The 19536-nt window shown below is 38.2% G+C and overlaps 1 protein-coding gene across 2 annotated transcripts in view; it reads right to left on the minus strand.

The window, feature by feature from the left end:
- LOC128684784 (protein O-mannosyl-transferase TMTC4) overlaps positions 1–19536 on the minus strand; it is a 166030-nt gene that overhangs the window by 52248 nt on the left and 94246 nt on the right. For both annotated transcript variants that reach the window (XM_053771046.2, XM_070101558.1), the window contains one exon: positions 3427–3588. In XM_053771046.2, coding sequence (XP_053627021.2) covers positions 3427–3588 — 162 coding nt within the window. The remainder of the gene's footprint in view (positions 1–3426; positions 3589–19536) is intronic.

The raw sequence follows: 19536 nt of genomic DNA on the forward strand, positions 1-19536 counted from the left end.
TCAATGTGTAATACTCATCAAGACAGTTTTACTTTACTGGGTTATCCTAGGTTAAATCTACATAGTGTTTTTCGGCTGAATTCCACTAATAGTAGCATGAAAGGGTAATATATTTGGAATGAATAAGGCATCTTCATGCAAGTTCCACACCCTGTTTGCTGGTAGGGAAGCTGGTGGTAGAACAACAGTTCCTGGTTTCATTGTTTACTTATGCTACTTTTGCAAAGTTACCCATGATGCAATGTTCCATCTTGGCCTAAATATTTTTCAAAGGCATGAAGAGGTCGTAGGAGACCCAAACAGTTGTGATGAGGTCAAAACTACTGGTAGTTGTCATATATGAATGCATGTTAGACACATAGTCATCACCTAGGTACTAGTACACTGGACAGAGTTAAATGGTTAACAGATACATCAATTTGCTCACTTAGTTCTCTCACTTTATTTATCACTCATCAACACATTTTTTATTATTGGAAAAATTTGTTGATAATGCCTCAACCATTCTTTTAATTTCTACTATACATTAATTCACCAGTTATATTACCCTTTCTTTTCCCTCTACTACAATCAACCTTCCTCATATTATTTTAACCCTTTCACTGTCAGTCCTGTAATATTATGGTTTGCAAGCTAGTGTTAGTCCCGTAATGGTACACTAAAATTCTAGTGGCTTCCAATCTTGTGGGAGATAGCTGGGTCTGAGTGGTCAATGTGCACAGTATAAAAAAATTATCATGCAGCAAGCAGTGCATAATGAGAAAAAAAATTGCGACTGTGTTTTTAGTTTAAAACAGCAACTTTGTGGTGTATTTTTGTATGGTATTTATGATTGTATTCTTGTTTTCTTTTGTCTCATTTGATAGAATGGAAGATATATTACAGAAATAGAGATGATTCTGAATGGTTTACAGACTAAATGTACCTTGAAATTGAGCTCAAGGTTATGGAAATGTTCGATTTTTGCAGATATTCAAGAATAAACAAATCACATCATGCATCCAATACACGCCAACTGGTGGATCTAATATGCTTTCACAAATGTGCTGATATTATTTATACCATTTTTACAATAATGCAGTAGTCTGTGTAACAGTAAATCTCCTATTTTTTGTGTGAATAAAAATTCAAATTGGAAAGCAAGTGTAATATAAGAGAAGCCTTGAGATATGACTAATGAACAGAGAAATTGTTATTTCAGTGCTAGAAATGTTTGCACTGTTAATTCTGGACCCTACTTTGAAACTGACCTTCCTTGAATTTTGCATGAAATTGGCCAAATTATCAATTTTTGATCACTTTATTTGGTAGTTGAAATAGGTAAATGGGCAGTTCTTGTACTCAATCGATAGAACAAAAGGAATTCTAGTGAAAGAACTATGAGTTTGCATGACTGGAACAATGAAACTGGCCGAAAATAAGGCGCAAAGTGGGTGAAATCGCCGATGCGTAAATATCACTGAGACAGCTAACTTCACGAGAGTAATTCCGTAAGTTTTCCATTAAATTTCGTACTTCTGGTTTCATTACCATAGGGAAAAGATTCTCTATCATTTCATAAGAAAAAATAATTTCTCTTTTGAAAATTCTTTGAGACTGAGAGCAAGTTTGCAAGTAGGGGTCTCGACAGCAAAAGGGTTAACATCGCAAGACCCTTTCACATGCCAATTTTCTCGCACATAATCACCATTTTTGTTTTATTCCATCAATTATTGCTCTTTACCCTTCAACCTATCCTCCTAAAACTACAAACCTCCATAACACATGGGCACTGCCCTCCTAAATTAGCCCTACATCATTCTTTCAATATCATCACAGTCATCATGTTTCTTCCAACAACTGCTTCAATCTTCTTACTCATAATAATTTTTTTCAGTGTACTATGGAAAAAGAACAGAGATTGATGGGACCTTAGTTCAACCTGTAACTCACAAGCTAACAAATTAACATGTAAATGAAGGGTCAAGTGCAAAAGTTGGAAAAAACATTAAAATTGATGTGAGGGAAAAGTTCAATAGATAGGAGTAGCGAGGGAGTGTATAGTAACAATAGTTTCACTGCCGGCTACTTGTTAAGGTAGGGTAAGTCCAGCTCCCGCTATTCCCCCTCCCCCCTTTTTCCCCCTTCCCGAAAGTGATAGTTTGATTGCCGGCTGCTTGTTAAGGTAGGGTCAGTCTAGCTCCCGCTATCCCTTCCCCTCCCTCTCCCCCCCCCAAAGGTGACATGTGGGGCTCCGGTCAAACAGTAAATCACTCGACTCACAGCTCCCAACACTACTGTAAGTACACGCCTGATCATATTTTGGTGGACTTATTGGTTGAAAGCTTCACTTTTGACCAATAATTAACTTAGTCCTTTCATTCTTTATCTGTTAAATGTTTTAATAATCACCACATCTTTTAGGTATTCTACTTATCATGGAGAGTGATTTCTTAAGCAGTGGGTAATCTCTCTCTACAGCTTGGAATGACAGAGAGGGTCACCTGCCAACCAACGAGAAGAATAGAAGGAGACGGACTAACGTCCTGAGACGTCCCATGTTTAGTCTACTTACCTGTTATGTAAGCCAACACAGGACCTAACCCCTCATCATAGCAGTGGTAACGAGCCTGTTTTCCTGTCATCTGAAGTAATTACACATGGCTATACTTAGTGAAGAACGAGCCAGTGGTGGTCACCAACACCTGCTACCCCCCCCCATCAGCAACGGCTACGATTTCAACAACACTCAGTGTCACCAACACCTGACATCCCATTACCACAATATACCTATATTAGCGTTGAGTTAAAATGTAATTTTTTTCATTTCATTTTTCTTTCAATTAGGATACCCATTCATATTTTATTGTTTTACATTTTCTGTTTCTAAATAATAAAGTGTTTATCACTGTCTGTTATTATTTCTTTTTCTATTCATTAATTTTCCTGAGGAGGAGCCAGCCTTGGTAATACAGTGGACCCCCGGTTAACGATATTTTTTCATTTCAGAAGTATGTTCAGGTGCCAGTACTGACCGAATTTGTTCCCATAAGGAATATTGTGAAGTAGATTAGTCCGTTTCAGACCCCCAAACATACACGTACAAACGCACTTACATAAATACACTTACATAATTGGTCGCATTGGGAGGTGATCGTTAAGCGGGGGTCCACTGTACTGACTGAAGTTGTTACAGGGCTGAGTAAGCCTTCACAATTGATAATGTGGAAATTATTTGAACCCTTTTAGATGTAGATATGGATTATGATGAATAACAGGATGCAATGGGGGTAATATGTTATCAAACAAAGAGCACGTTCTTGTTAATGTGATGTAATCGCTACCAAAAAAAGGGCTAATCTAGATTTATACCTCTTGATGTGTCCTATACAAAACTGAACAATTTTAAAAGTGAAAAAATAAATGAAATACATTAGTGCTACATACAGATCTGTGAGTCAGAGCAGTGAGGTAACTATTCTCAGCTGATGCATGGTCGCCCAATGATGCTTGAACAATGCCTAAGTTCATCCATGCTGCAGCAAAATCTGGTCTTAAGGTGGTGGCTTGCTGAAGAAAGTGCAATGCCTCATCAAGATGACCTTGATCCTGCAAAAAAAAAAAAAATTAATTGAAATATCAAAAATGTATTTTAAACATCACAGCGAGGAGGCGGCTTAAGGTAACAGAGTTGTTGTCTTTGAGAGCGGTGTGAGGTGCGAAAATTCTGCAAAGAATTTTGAGCTTGGAGATAAGAAAAAGGTGTGGGGGGAATTATCAAGAGTATAATTCAGAAGACTGATGAGGGATTACTGGTGTATTCTGGACATTCAGAGAGGATGGAATAAAATAGGATGACTAGGGCATACAAATCAGGAATGGAGGGAAGGATGGGTAGGGATCATCTTAGGAAAGGTTGGAGGGAGGGGAATAGAAGAGGTTGTTGACTGCTTGGGGCTTGAACATCCAACAGGTTTGTGTAGGCACAATAGAGGCAAGTAATTTTCACTGCTTGATGTACTGTTAGCATAAGGAATGTTTTGTTTATGAAGGGATTCAGGGAAAACCAGTTAGTCAGACTTGAGCCCTGGAGGTGGGAAGTATAGTGCCTTCACTCAATAAAGGGGATGGGGTGAAGATGTTGAAATCTGGCAGGGTCATCAGAACTATGATGTCAGCATCTCTCTGGCAAGTCAGCAACTGAATAAATGACACTAAAAGATTTTTTTCAATTAAACATTATCAATTAACTGCCACTGGAATATCAAACATTATAGGGAAACAAATTTACTGACCTAGGTAGTAGGTTGGCAGACCGCAACCACCCAAGAAGGTACTGCCGTCCTGCCAAGTGAATGTGAAAAGGAAACCCGTAATTGTTTTACATGATGGCAAGATTGCTGGTGTCTTTATTCTGTTTCATAAACACACTGGATAACAAGTACATCTTGCTACTTCTATTTACACTTAAGTCACACTACACGTGCATCTAAATGCATAATATACAGTAGGGCCCTACTTATATGGCAGGTTAGGTTGCAGGCTACTGCCGGAAAGCAGACATCGCCGGAAAGCAGGACGCCATTTTTTCCACTTATAAATGCAAATAAATGCCAGATAACAAGTTTACACTAACATATATTAAGTTAGCAATAGAACTAGGCATTAAAAACAATAAAATGTAAAATACACAAACAATACACCCATTACTTACTTTAAAATATTTGTAGTCTTCGTGTAGGGTGAGAGGTGAGTTTTATTTGTAGGAAGTCAGGCAGCCAGCCAAGGCAGCTCTCCCCACCCCACCCCACCCATATAAAATGTAAACAAAGCAGGCGAACACGTCTGGTTTTTGTTCATACACATATGTATTATACCATAATACAAACACTTTACATTGTGTACAAGTTGTCTCCACGTTGATACAGTAGAATAAACAAACAGAAACACTCCCATTCTCATGTAACACAATTTTTAGAAGAAATGACACTCTGAGTGAAGGCATATGAGAGGAATAATTTTATAGTTACTCCCAGTAATACTATTGTGTACACATTTTCTCTGATGCAGGGAAGTGTCCTTGGTCCCCTGCTCTTCCTCATATACATCAATGATCTTCCAAACGTATCTCAACACCTGAACCCCATTCTCTTTGCTGACGACACGACTTATGTCATCTCTCACCCTAATCTTGCCACCCTCAACACCATTGTTAATGAGGAGCTGATCAAAATATCGACTTGGATGACAGCCAATAAACTTACGCTTAACGCTGACAAAACCTACTACATTATGTTTGGTAGCAGAGCAGGAGATGCGCAAATTAACATTAGGATTGACAACACTCTAATTGCCAGGCATAATCAGAGCAAATTCCTAGGCCTATACCTTGACAACAACCTGAACTTCAGCACCCATATCCAACACATAACCAAAAAAGTATCCAAAACGGTTGGGATCCTCTCCAAGATACGATACTATATGCCGCAAACTGCCCTTCTCACACTATACCATTCACTTATATATCCATATCTCACCTATGCTATCTGTGCTTGGGGCTCAACTGCAGCAACACACCTAAAGCAAATAATAACCCAACAAAAAGCTGCAGTAAGAATAATCACTAAATCCAACCCTGGCAACACACCCCCCCACTCTTCATAGATCTAAACTTACTCCCTGTTCAGTACATCCACACTTACTACTGTGCAATCTACATCTACAGGACCTTAAATTCCAATATTAACTTTGACCTAAAACGCTTTCTTGATAGTTGTGACAGAACCCATAGGCACAACACCAGACACAAACATCTCTATGACATTCCCCATGTCCGACTAAACCTTTACAAAAATTCAATGTATGTCAAAGGCCCTAAAATCTGGAACACCCTACCTGAAAATTCTAAAACTGCAGACACATTCATCACCTTCAAAACTACAATCAGAAAACATCTTATCTCCCTGATACACCCTGTCAACTAATTATACGAATACCACCTGGTGGTTCACACTTACACTCACCATAAACAGAAATATCAATCTCAATCTCAAAATAATGAATCTTAACTAGTCATAAGTTGGCCTGTGATACTCCAATACTGAAACTATGTATAGTGCCAAAACAAAAGCATTCACATTGCTAAACTCACAAACTAGTATTTAGTCACTTAGCCATAATACCAACTTACCTCATAATTTTGTAATATTTTAAACTTTAGATTTAATCTAAGTCTGCCCGAAATGCCTAGCCATGCTAGGTGTTCTAGTGGTACACTCTGTAATTATTATTTTACTACATGTAAACCACACAATAACCAAATTCTGTAAACTCACCATTGTAATCCTTATAGAGAATAAACTTTGAATTGAATTGAATTGATGCTGGAATACAAGTCGCCTGACTACCACAAGTCCTACAAGTTGCCGGGCTATCATATTTCATATTTGTGTTAATTTATTCTACTGTGGGGTGTATTTATCATGTTTATATGTTACGAAGTGTGTTTATTATATAATTTTGAAAAAATATCATAGATGGATTAATGGAAATGTCTATATTAACATAATACATACAACATTTAATGTGCCCATGAGATTACGTATTATAATTAATATGGCTTCAAGAGTAGAGAGACTCTTAGTGATTTTATTGTGTACCTGCACGCCAGCACAATGTGTAAGTATATTTAGGTATAGGTACACTTAAGTATAATTATCAGAGTACATATAAAATATGCAATAACTTTAAAACACTTGAAATTTTGAAAAGTTTCCAGACATAACAGAGAGATGTGCTTACAGAGAATGTAAACAAACCTTGTGGGGCACCCCGTATTAGAAAAACCGGGAGCCATATAGCAAGTTTTGATTGCCATATTAGCAGAATGCCATTAGGCGAATCGCTGTAAAACAGGGCCCTACTGTATATACACACTCATCTGGGTTTACTTCTATTTTTTTAATAGGTCTTGTTCTTCTTTATTTCCTCTTTTCTCCATGGGCAAGTGGATAAGAATTCTTCCTCTGTAACCCAAGTGTGTCATAAGAGGTGACTAAAATGCCGGGAGCAGGGGGCTACCCCTTCTGTAGAAATTACTAAATTTAAAAAGAAAAACTTTTGTTTTTCTTTTTAGGTCGCCCTTCCTCAGTGGGATGCGGCAAGTTTTTTGTTGAAAAAAAAAAAGTTTACTGAGTATACCAGGTAAAGTGTATGGTAGGGTTACTATTGGAAGAATTAGAGGTAAGACAGAGAGTCAGATCATAGATGAACAAGGAGGCATTTACATTGAAGCATATAAGTGAACAATATTTAGATAGAGGGAGGGAGGTTTTTGTTGCATTTATGGATTTAGAAAGGTCATATGTAGGGTGAATAGGGAGCAATGTGGCAGATGTTGCAAGTGTATGAAAGAGATAATAAGTTACTAAATGCTGTAAAGAGTTTTTATGAGGATAGTGAGGCTCAGGTTAGGGTGTGCAGGAGAGAGGGAGATCACTTTCCAGTAAAAGTAGGCCATAGACAGGGATGTGTAATGTCACCATGATTGTTTAACATATTTATAGATGGGGCTGTAAAAGAAGTAAATGCTAGGGTGTTGGGGAGAGGAGAGGGATTAAATTGTGGGAAATCAAATATGAAATGGGAGTTGACACAGTTGCTTTCTGCTGATGACACTGTTGGTTGCAAAAGTCAGTGGATGGGTATGGGAGGTGAGTAAAGAAAGTTCAAAATGAACATAGATAAGTGTAAGGTGATAAGAGTATCAAATGAGTTAGGTAAAGAAAAATTGGATATCACACTGGAGGGAGGTAGAATGGAAGAAGTGAATGTGTTCAGATATTTGCAAGTTGACTTGTCAGTGGATGTGTTTATGAAGGATGAGGTATACCATAGAAATGATGTAGAAAAAAGGGTGGGTAGTGCATTGAGGTATCTGTGGAGACAAAGAATGTTATCCATAGAGCATAGGGGTAAAAACACTCTTACATGGGTGTGAAGCACAAGTTGTATATGCTGCAGCAAGAAGGCTGGAGGCAATAGAGACGTCATGTCTAAGGGCAAAGTGTGGTGTAAATATTATGCAGAAAATTCAAAGTGTGGAAATTAGGAGGAAGTGTGGAGTTACTAAAAGTATTATTCAGAGGGCTGAGGAAGGGGTGTTGAGGTGGGTTGGTCATTTAGAGAGGATGGAACAAAGTAGGATAACTTGGAGGGTGTCTAAATCTATAGTGAAGGGGAGGAGGGGTAGGGGTCATCCTAGGAGAGGAGGGAGGGAGAGAGTAAAAGAGGTTTTGTGTGCAAGGGGGCTGGACATACAGAATGCATGTGTGAGCGTGTTAGATAGGAGTTAATGGAGACGAATGGTTTTTGGGACTTGGCGAGCTATTGGAGTAGGAGTAGAGTAATATTCTGTGAAGGGATTCAGGGAAACTGGTTAGCAGGACATGAGTCCTGGAGGTGGGAAGTACAGTGCCTGCACTTTAACCCTTTCAGGGTTTCGGCCGTACTAGTACGGCTTACGCACCAGTGTCCATGACGTACTAGTATGCCTAAATTCTAGCGCCCTCAAATCTAGTGAGAGAAAGCTGGTAGGCCTACATATGAAAGAATGGGTCTATGTGGTTAGTGTGCGCAGTATAAAAAAATCCTGCAGCACACAGTGCGTAATGAGAAAAAAAAACTTTTACCGTGTTTTTGGATTAAAACAGCGACTTTGCACTGTATTTTCGTATGGTATTTATTATTGTATTCTAGTTTTCCTGGTCTCATTTTATAGAATGGAAGAAATATTACAGAAATTGAGATGATTTTGACTGGTTTTACAATGAAAAGTACCTTGAAATTGAGCTCAAAGTAGCAGAAATGTTCGATTTTTACCAAAGTTCAAAAGTAAACAAATCATGCTATGCATCCAATACACGTCAACTGGTGAGTCTAATATTCTTTCACAAGTGCGCAGATATTATTTATACCATTTCTACACTAATGCAGTAGTCTGCATAACAGTAAATCTTCTATTTTTTTGTGAGAATAAAAATTCAAAGTGAAAAGCAAAAGAATATAAGACGGGCGTGGGGATGTGACTAATGAACAATGGAAATGTTATTTTAGTGCCAGGAATGTCTTTCTTGTTTATTCTGGACCCTATTCGGAAATTGGCATCTTTTGAAATTTGTGTGAGATTGGCAAAATTGCTAAATTTTGACCACTGTAGTGGATAGTTGAAATCGGTATATGGGTGGTTTCTTGTACTCATTCAATAGTAAAAATGGAGTTCTAGCGAAATAGTTATGATTTTTGTCGACTAGTACACTGGAATTGGCCGAAAATAGGGCTCAAAGTGGGCAAAATTGCCGATGTGTAAACATCATCGAGACCGCTAACTTCGTGAGAGCATAATTCCGTAAGTTTTCCATCAAATTTCATACTTTTGGTGTCATTATGATCGGGAAAAGATTCTCTATCTTTTCATAAGAGAAAATAATTTTTTTTTTTGAAATTTGGGGGACCCTGAGAGCAAGTCTTGGAGAGGGCCTGTGGACCCTGAAAGGGTTAAAGGTGGGGTATGGGATATTTACTGTTTGGAGTGACATCTGAACCATCATATCTGAGTGCCTTTGCAAAGACAGTGATTATGTGTGAATGATGGTGAAGTGTTTCCTTTTTGGGTCACCCTGCCTCAGTGGGAGATGCCCTATGTGTTAAAAAAAAATGAATAGAATACAAGAGGATGTTGTCATTTTGTAATGGCAAGTGGATTTTATACACTTAGATTATACCTGATACGTGAATATACTTTGGTAACATGTACCAAAAAGTGAGTGCAACAAATTTTTCAGCAGGTAGGTGAGCAGTACAGTTGTCAAGCAAAATCATAACTGTACAGTATGGTCTCCAGGTAACTAACTTTTCTACAATGAGCCTTTACATTTGAGATAATATGGTTGTCAAGCCAGTCGCTGCTAGTTTTGTGAAACTTGGTCACACTTATTAGCCCGGCAATAAACTGGGTAATGGAGCAAGAGCAAATTCATTAACAAGCACTAACACGTGGAACCTTGACTTATGAATGTCCCAACGTACAAGTTTTTTGAGATATGAGCTGCCCCCTGGGTCAATTTTTTGCTCTGAGTTACGAGCCAGCTACCCCCGCTTCCCCTTCAACCCAAAACCTGGACATCTCACTTGTTTATCTATGATTTCATGCTTTAATTCCATGGAAATCATTCTCTTTTTCTTCTCAGCATTGTCTGTTACACTCACTTTCTTAGAACCCATGCTTAGAAAAATGAAATTTGGCCAAATGACTGTCAAAAATGTAAGCAAACCATGAGAGAACTGCTCCCACAGCAGTGCACTGAGTTGGCGGCATTCGTTATAATAATAATAATAATAATAATAATAATAATAATAATAATAATAATCCTAGGTAGCAGGTTGGTAAACAGCAACCACCCAGGGAGGTACTACCATCTTGCCAAGTGAGTGTACAATGAAAACCTGTAATTGTTTTACATGATGGTAGGGTTGCTGGCGTCTTTTGTCTGTCTCATAAACATGCAAGATTTCAGGTATGTCTTGCTACTTCCACTTGCACTTAGGTCACTACACATACATGTACCAGCATATATATACACACCCCTCTGGGTATTCTTCTATTTTCTTTCTAGTTCTTCTTCTTCTTTATTTCCTCTTATCTCCATGGGGAAGTGGAACAGAATTCTTCCTCCGTAAGCCATGTGTGTTGTAAGAGGCGACTAAAATGCCGGGAGCAAGGGGCTAGTAACCCCTTCTCCCATATAAATTACTAAATTTAAAAGAGAAACTTTCGTTTTTCTTTTTTGGGCCACCCTGCCTTGGTGGGATACGGCCGGTGTGTTGAAAGAAAGAATAATAATAATACATGTAGTATTGTGCCTTTTTGTTATTTATTAATACATGTAGTAGTAGTAGTATTAGTAGTAGTAGTAGTAATAGTAGTATTAGTAGTAGTAGTAGTATTAGTAGTATTAGTAGTATTAGTATTAGTAGTATTAGTAGTATTAGTAGTATTAGTAGTATTAGTATTAGTAGTATTAGTATTAGTAGTATTAGTATTAGTAGTAGTAGTAGTATTAGTAGTAGTATTAGTAGCAGTATTAGTAGTATTATTATTAATTTAGGTAACTAGAGCACAGATCCAATTCCTTAGATCAAGAGCACCTCACCAGCATCAAGGCTCCTTGATGCTGGTGAGGGGCTCTTGATCTAGGAAATTGGATCTGTGCTCCAGTTCCCTAAATTAATAATAATAATAATAATATTATTATTATTATTATTATTATTATTATTATTATTATTATAATAACAACAGCTTCAGTTCCTTAACCCTTAAACGGTCCAAACGTATATATACGTTTTTTTCAACATCTGAAAGTATGTAAAAAAATGTAGATCTTCTTTTTTGTTTTACATTTGAAAATGTGTAAAAAACTTTTATCTACATTTTTTTTTTGTTATATTTGAAAATATGTAAAAAAAAGTAGACCTACTTTTGGAGCACTACGAATTTGAACGTCGATCTGTCTGGACCATTTAAGGGTTAAATTAATAATAATAATAATTAATAATAATAATAATATTATTATAATAATTTTGCATTTCATTGTTCAAGGTTCAATGCAGATAAAAAATAAATCTCAATAAAAATATGGTTGACACATATCTATGTATCCACACAAAATATAAATGAAAACACCCAGAAAAAAGCAAGCATTTAAATAAATAGGAAGAGTGGTATCTAGGTAGTGGTATTTTATGGGAAGTACAATACCTGCACTTTAAAGGAGGGGTTTGGGATATTGGCAGTTTGGAGGGATATTGTATATCTTTATACATACAGTATATGCTTCTAAACTGTTGTGTTCTGGGCACCTCTACAAAAACAGTGATTATGTATGAGTGAGGTGAAAGTGTTGAATGATGATGAAAGTATTTTCTTTTTGGGGATTTTCTTTCTTTTTGGGTCACCCTGCCTTGGTGGGAGATGGGCAACTTGTTGGAAAAAAAAAATAATGATAGAGCTTCAGTTCCTTAAATTAATAATAATAACAATAATAATAATAATAATAATAATAATAATAATAATAATAATAATAATAATAATAATAATAATAATAATAATAATAATAATAGAGCTTCAGTTCCCTAAATGAATAATAATAATACATAATACGTACATAATAATAATTCAGAATGCTGCTGCTAGTTAGCACAGCTGATGCCAAAACATCCGGTAAGCAGTACACATGTTTACATCACTGTGGGAGTTCTTTCGTGCTTGCTTGCATTTTTTTTTACAGTCATTTTGCCAAATTTCTTTTTTTTAACCATGGGTCCTAAGAAAGTAAGTGCAAAGGACAGTGCTGAGAAGAAAAAGATGATGATTTCCATGGACTTAGCCAGGCAATACTAGCTTAGTACATCTACAATATGTAGATACTAAAGCTGTATCAGTTAAGTTCAGTGATTAAACAAAACAATGTTGTTACTGGAGGTTTACAGGGCCACTGACATCATATGCCCCACCCTTAACCTCCCTCACCATCTCTGCTCCAAGTGTGTAAGTACATATACACTTTATATAAAAAGTTTAATATTTCTTTACATTCTGTAGTGTATTATGATTTATTATGTTTTTATATACGATATTTCTTATTAATAAATACATTGTTTCAGTGTTTTCCTTAGAAAACTAGTGATCTACTGCAGTTAGCCTCAAAAATACTCCGTTTCCTCTTACAATAAGAGCATGGGAAGATACTATAGGCAGCGGCGGATGCTTCCACTGCTGCCTCGGCCTCTGCCCCCATATTATGGCCTATTTTATTCATTCTAAAGTATATATCATGTTTCTGTGTTACTTATATTGTTATTATGTCATATTAGATGAATTGTGATAGATAAATAAGCCGTACAGTTGATAATAGCGTCAGGAACAGATTAATGGCTATTCAATTAATTTAAATGAGGAAAATTGATTTGATATACGAGCAAATTGAGTTACAAGCTAGGTCACGGAACGGATTAAACTTGTAAGTCAAGGTTCCACTGTACATTTTTTCAGGAAGTCCAGCTGATAGAGTTATCGTGGGTAGCTCCCCACATAGCTACCTGCCAAAGCCAGGTATTTTTAATTTAAAAAACCTGGCCCTGACTTGGCACCTTAACTCAAAAGCTATTACGTACTCACCTAATTGTGGTTGCAGGGGTTGAGACTCAGCTCCTGGCCCCACCTCTTCACTGATCACTACTGGGTCTCCCCTCTCCCTGCTCCATGAGCTTTATCATACCTCGTCTTAAAACTATGTATGGTTCCTGCCTCCACTACATCGCTTGCCAGACTATTCCACTTCCTAACAACTCTGTGGCTGAAGAAATACTTCCTAACATCCATTTGACTCATCTGAGTCTTCAGCTTCCAACTGTGACCCCTTGTTTCTGTGTCCCATCTCTGTCTACCTTGTCTATTCCATGTAGTATTTTGTATGTAGTTATGTCTTCCCTGACCCTCCCCTGTCCTCCCTTAACCTTTCTTCATAGGACATTTCCCTTAGCTCTGGAACCAGCCTTGTTTGACCAGGTGTGGGTTCCAAACTGGTGCTGTGTCCTCCAGTATGGGCCTGACATACAGTGTATAAAGTCTAACGATTCCTTACTGAGGTACCAGAACGCTATTCTCAGGTTTGCCAGGCGCATATATGCCACAGCAGTTATCTTGTTAACCCTTTCAGGGTTGACAGGCCCTCTCCCAGACTTGTTGTCAGGGACAAAAAATATTCAAAAAAAAAAAAAAAATTTCTTATGAAAAGATAGTTCTTTTTTCTAAATTTAATAGGCTAAAAAAAAGTTTTTTTTTTTTTTTTGCCATCAATACTTACCGACATAAGGATGCGGAAGTTGACAAAAACTGAACAGCATACGGCAGCATCACTGACTGCCAGTCACCCAGTAATCATTTATTTTGTTTTTTCAACTTTTTTCTATTATTTTTACATATTTTTTCTTTTCAAGTAACTTCTATGGCCTGTGAGACCAATATGAGCATTATTTTGTAAATATTTGCTCTTTCTATAGTACACAATAACTGCTCAAACACTGTTGTCATTATATTGTTTACAAAACTTGTTTACACCAACGAACAATATAAAATGTTGTTTATTACTATTTTTCCTTATTTTATATACACATATACAGTCACAGGACATGCTTCTAGAAGTTCTGCAGCCTGTGGAAGTCTTTGAAACATGGTGTCATGCACAGTGGCGTTTTACACTCCTCACACATAAAACAAGTCTCTGCATTGTTGTGGGCGTTTTTTTGCATGTGCGCAGACGTAACACCTCTTCTGAGCCTTTTCTTGAAAGCAGAAGCAGGAAGTTTCATTAGGAAGTGATCACCAGCCCTCAGACGAGAAAGTAGTTGTTGATAATTTAGTGGGCGGTTTTCTAATGCAGGTGTTGTTCCTTGGTACTTGAATATTATTTGTCTGATGACAGACAAACAAAATTCGCCATATGGTGGTTTGTTTCTGGTCCTCATCTTATACATATTATAAGCATTGAGCATGGAAATGTCCAGAATATGGAAAAAGAGTTTTATGTACCACTTACAACTCTTGCGAACACAATCAGCAAACCCAATCTGCATGTCCATCACAGCTGCAGGTTTTAGAATGGGTTCACTGGTCTCTCTATTCTGCCTGCCAGTGTTTGTCATTTCGTTAGGGTGAACTGATGACAACAGTGTGACATCTCGTTTGTCATGCCACTGAAATGCCATGATGTCATTGGCAGCAAATGCCTGCACCTCACCTCTATGAGTGCCAGCGTCAAACCTGGGCATATGCTTATGATTTCCACGCACCGTGCCACACACATCTGTCATGTTCACTCGCAAAAAATCACTGAGTGAGGGGCTTGTGTACCAGTTATCATTATACAGTGGACCCCCGGTTTACGACATTATTTCATTCCAGAAGTATGTTCAGGTGCCATTACTGAACGAATTTGTTCCCATAAGGAATATTGTGAATTAGATTAGTCCATTTCAGACCCCCAAACATACACGTACAAACGCACTTACATAAATACACTTACATAATTGGTCGCATTGGGAGCTGATCGTAAACCGGGGTTCCACTGTATATGCCCCTTACCAAGATATGGTTCCATCATTGTTCTTACCACATCACCAGAGATGCCCAATAACTTCCTGGTATTTTGCAATGTACACCTACCATCCGACTTACGATTGAGTTCGGTTCCGAGAAACCGGTCGTAAGTCGAAATGGACGTAAGTCGAACTTTACTACTGAATATCAACATAATATTTTTGTAATGACTTTATTTTATTGTTTTATTTTGGTATTTCATGTTTTACTTCACTTTTTATGCTGTTAGTACTGTATTTTATACTGTAAGGTTTAGGATAAACACTGTGTACAACACAAACACTTGTTTATTTCCCAGAAATTTGGCATAAAAAACACGGCCATAAGTCGAGTCGTTGTAAGTCGAGCAGGTTGTAAGTCGGATGGTAGGTGTATTACTTTCAGTGTACACAATAATATCCAATACAAGACCACTGTAGCAGTCAGTCACAAAGCACAAAAAACTTTATACCACAAGTGTTTCCTCTTGCTTGGTATGTACTGCTTGAATGACAGTCTTCCTTTGAACAGAATCAAAGACTCATCCATAACAGGCTTCCTGAAGGGATAAAAATACATATTGAATTTCTGTTTCAGATACACAAATACATTCCAAATCTTACATAACCTGTCGTTTCTGTCAGGCCTGGTTTTGTCTGAGAAGTGAAGCATACGTAATAGCACAAATCGATTCACTCATATTATATCACTGAAACCTGGGGTTGCATTTCACACTGTGCTTATACACATGTGGCATAAGCATTATTGTGGCAAAGAAAAGATACAGCTCAGCCACAGTTGTCTCCTTCCACTGGTGTAGGCGTGATTTTGGTGAAAGTATTGTGTTTGCCATGGTGTAATCGAAGTATGTGCTGCTTTCCCTGACAATAATTTCCATTCAGGGTTCGTCAAAGAATAACTTGAAATATTCTAGTTCAGTGGCATTGCTCTCAAGTGTACAAGATGGCCGTATTCCACTTTGACTTTTATCAAAGTGATGGGGATTGGGAACAAAATTGGCAGCTTCCTGTCAATCCCAAGTGCGGTCTGCTGGTGGGTACTGGATATTGACATGTGGTTGTGGAGGTTGTGATTGTGAAGGCTGGTGTGGTGGGTGGGTGGGTGGGGGATGGTGGCCTTTGTTGTAGCTCAGCTGAGTCAGCGGCGTGGGTGGCAGCATGGCCCACTGCTGGAGCCTCATGGCTGGCACCTCCACTACCACCACCACCAGATGCATGCACATTTTCCATCATCTTCATTTTCACTATCTGTTCCTGTTGTACAGCCACGGGGTGTATTCCGAGATGTATTCCTTCCCCTTGGAATAGCATATGACACACTACCAGAGCGCATATAGCGTTGTATATACTGACGCTTCACTGGAGAATATTCTACTTCACTCTCACTACTGGAACTGTTTTCAAGAGCTTGTAGTTCATATTCACTATCACTATCATCACCACTGCTCACATCTGAGTCCTGGATATGGGAAAATACGAGTTTCCTCTTTTGTTCTGGTACAACTGAACGTGAACAAGACGGCCCAGCACCAGCGGTGGAAGGTTGAGGGTCAAATGGATTTTCCTCACTATTACCGGTATTATGGTCATTAGTTTCGGTCACAACCTCATCAAAACCTTGAAACTCATCTTCACTGACACTTCCATCTGTATTAGAACTGTCACTGGGGAAGAAAAGTGTCCCAATTCACCGAGGAGTGAGGAGTTTCTTACCGCAAGGCATGGTGAACAAGGTGTACTAAAATGGCGTTCCCACAATGCAGCACTGGGTCCCCAAATTTTTTCCTACCGTGCACACTGACCACGCAGACCCACTCTCTCACATCTTGGCCTACCAGCCTTTTCCCGCTTGATCTGAAGGCGCTAGAATTTATGCGTACTAATACATCAATAACCCTGGTGAGTAAGCCGTACTAGTACAGTAGACCCCCGACATTCGCTATTAATCTGTTCCTGAGAGCTCATTGAATGTCGAAAATACCGAAAGTCGAATTAATTTTCCCCATAAGAAATAATGGAAATCAAATTAATCCGTGCAAGACACCCAAAAGTATGAAAAAAAAAATTTAGCACATGAAATATTAAGTTTAATGCAATAGAATAATTACAATAACAACAATAACAATAGAGTAATAACAATAGAATAATTGACACTTACCTTTAATGAAGATCTGGTGATGATTGATGGGATGGGAGGAGGGGAGAGTGTGGATGGTGTTAGTGTTTAGAAGGGGAATCCCCTTCCATTAGGACTTGAGGTATCAAGTCTTTTTCCGGGGTTACTTCCCTTCTTCTTTTAATGCCACTAGGACCAGCTTGAGAGTCACTGGACTTCTGTCGCACAACATATCTGCTCGTAGAGGCCTGTACCTCTCGTTCCTTTATGATGGTTGATTGGGGTTTACTATACAACCTGGCCAGCTCCGACACACGCACTCCACTTTCGTACTACTTTGCAATTATCTCTTTCTTCATTTCAATAGTCACTAGCACCTTTTTTCTCGAAGGGTTGGCACTAAAAGCTTTCTTGGGACTCATGGTTACTTATTTTGCAGAAACAAGCACCAAAAACAGTGATAATATGGAAAATATTGAATGTACCGAATGTATCCTTAGATGTGCGCACACTGGCTGGCTTGTAAACATTGGCACACACGGGGCAGTTCATGCCACACGTGGACACGTCTCATACGAATCGTATCGAATAGCGGGTTTTCGATTGAATGTCGAGGTGAAATATTTGCGTTAAAATGCATCGAATGTCGAATTTATCGAATGTCGGGGGTCCACTGTACGTTGGAAACCCTGAAAGGATTAATGTGTGCTTCCAGCGACGTACTCGGTATTATACTCATCTCTAGATCTTTCTCCTTGAGCGAGGTTTGCAATCATTGGCCACCTAGCCTATACTCTGTCTGCAGTCTTCTTTGCCCTTCTCTGATCTTCATGACTTTGCATTTGTAAAGTATAAGGACACAAGTGCAACTAATGTGACATTTTTATTGTGGCAACGTTTTGCTCTCTAGGAGCTCTGTCAAGCCGTTACAAACAGTACATGGACATAGAGGGTATATATAGGCTCAGAGTGAGGTGCAATACTAGTGGTGGTAGTAGTAGTAGTAATACAATATGTTAGAACAATTAACTCGCACATGAGTAAAAGGATATAAAAGCTATTACTTGGGTAACATAAAAATAGGTTAGACAAATATTTGGAGGCTGGATAGAGAAGGCCTGTTTCAATGTTCATTATTTGTAATGTGCTTTGTGTAGTATAACAGGAGAGACTATGTGATGGCAGGGTTTACTGTTTTCAGGAGGATTCTTGCTAAGACTTCAGAGATGGTGAAGCTGCCTTTTTGTTTTGTTTAATTGTATTAGAAACAGCTATTAGTGTAGATTCAAGGCACTTGCGTCTGCGGAAATTAGTTTCTTTGATCACTAATTGGGCGTCCCTGAATTTCATGAGATGATTGGTGGAATTTCAGTGTTGTACACAGGCGTTGTTCAAGTTATCGTTCTTACATGGGTAAATGTGTTCATTGTGGCAGGTGTCGAAGTTTCTTGCTGTTTTACCTACACTAATAGCTGTTTCTAATACAATTAAACAAAACAAAAAGGCAGCTTCACCATCTCTGATGTCCTAGCAAGAATCCTCCTGAAAACAGTAAATCCTGCCATCACATAGTCTCTCCTGTTATACTACACAAAGCACATTACAAATAATGAACATTGAAACAGGCCTTCGCTATCCAGCCTCCAAATATTTGTCTAACCTACTACTACTACCACTAGTACTGCACCTCACTCTGAGCCTATATATACCCTTTGTGTCCATGTACTGTTTGTAACGGCTTGACAAAGCTCCTGGAGAGCAAAATGTTGCCAAAATAAAAATGTCACATTAGTTGCACTTGTGTCCTTTTACTTTACATATTGTCGGTAATTCCACCAACTTCATTACAGACTTTGCATTTGGCGGGGTTAAATTCTTGGAGCCAGTTGTTGGGCCACACATCTAGTGAAGTCTTATGACTTTCATACAAGGAGTTATAATAATTACTGTATATGTACATTAATAACGTGAAGCATAATTCCAATTTAAGTAAATCATTAATGGAATGTAGATCAATGGTAGGCATAAGACATTCTGGCAAGCTACAGGTGTAACAATTTCTTTATTGATTTAGTAGTTTTGTGCACAAATCTGTCTATTTTCTCTACCAACAAAAATAAGGCAGTGGATTCAACAAAACAATAAGATAAAGAACCTGCACTTTTCTTGAACTTCAATGGTGATGAAGGTGGGCTTTTAGAGGTCCCTGGCACTCTGGTTTTAATTAT

The sequence above is a fragment of the Cherax quadricarinatus genome, chromosome 5 (assembly GCF_038502225.1).
Source record: "Cherax quadricarinatus isolate ZL_2023a chromosome 5, ASM3850222v1, whole genome shotgun sequence".
Classification (NCBI taxonomy): Eukaryota; Metazoa; Arthropoda; class Malacostraca; order Decapoda; family Parastacidae; genus Cherax; species Cherax quadricarinatus.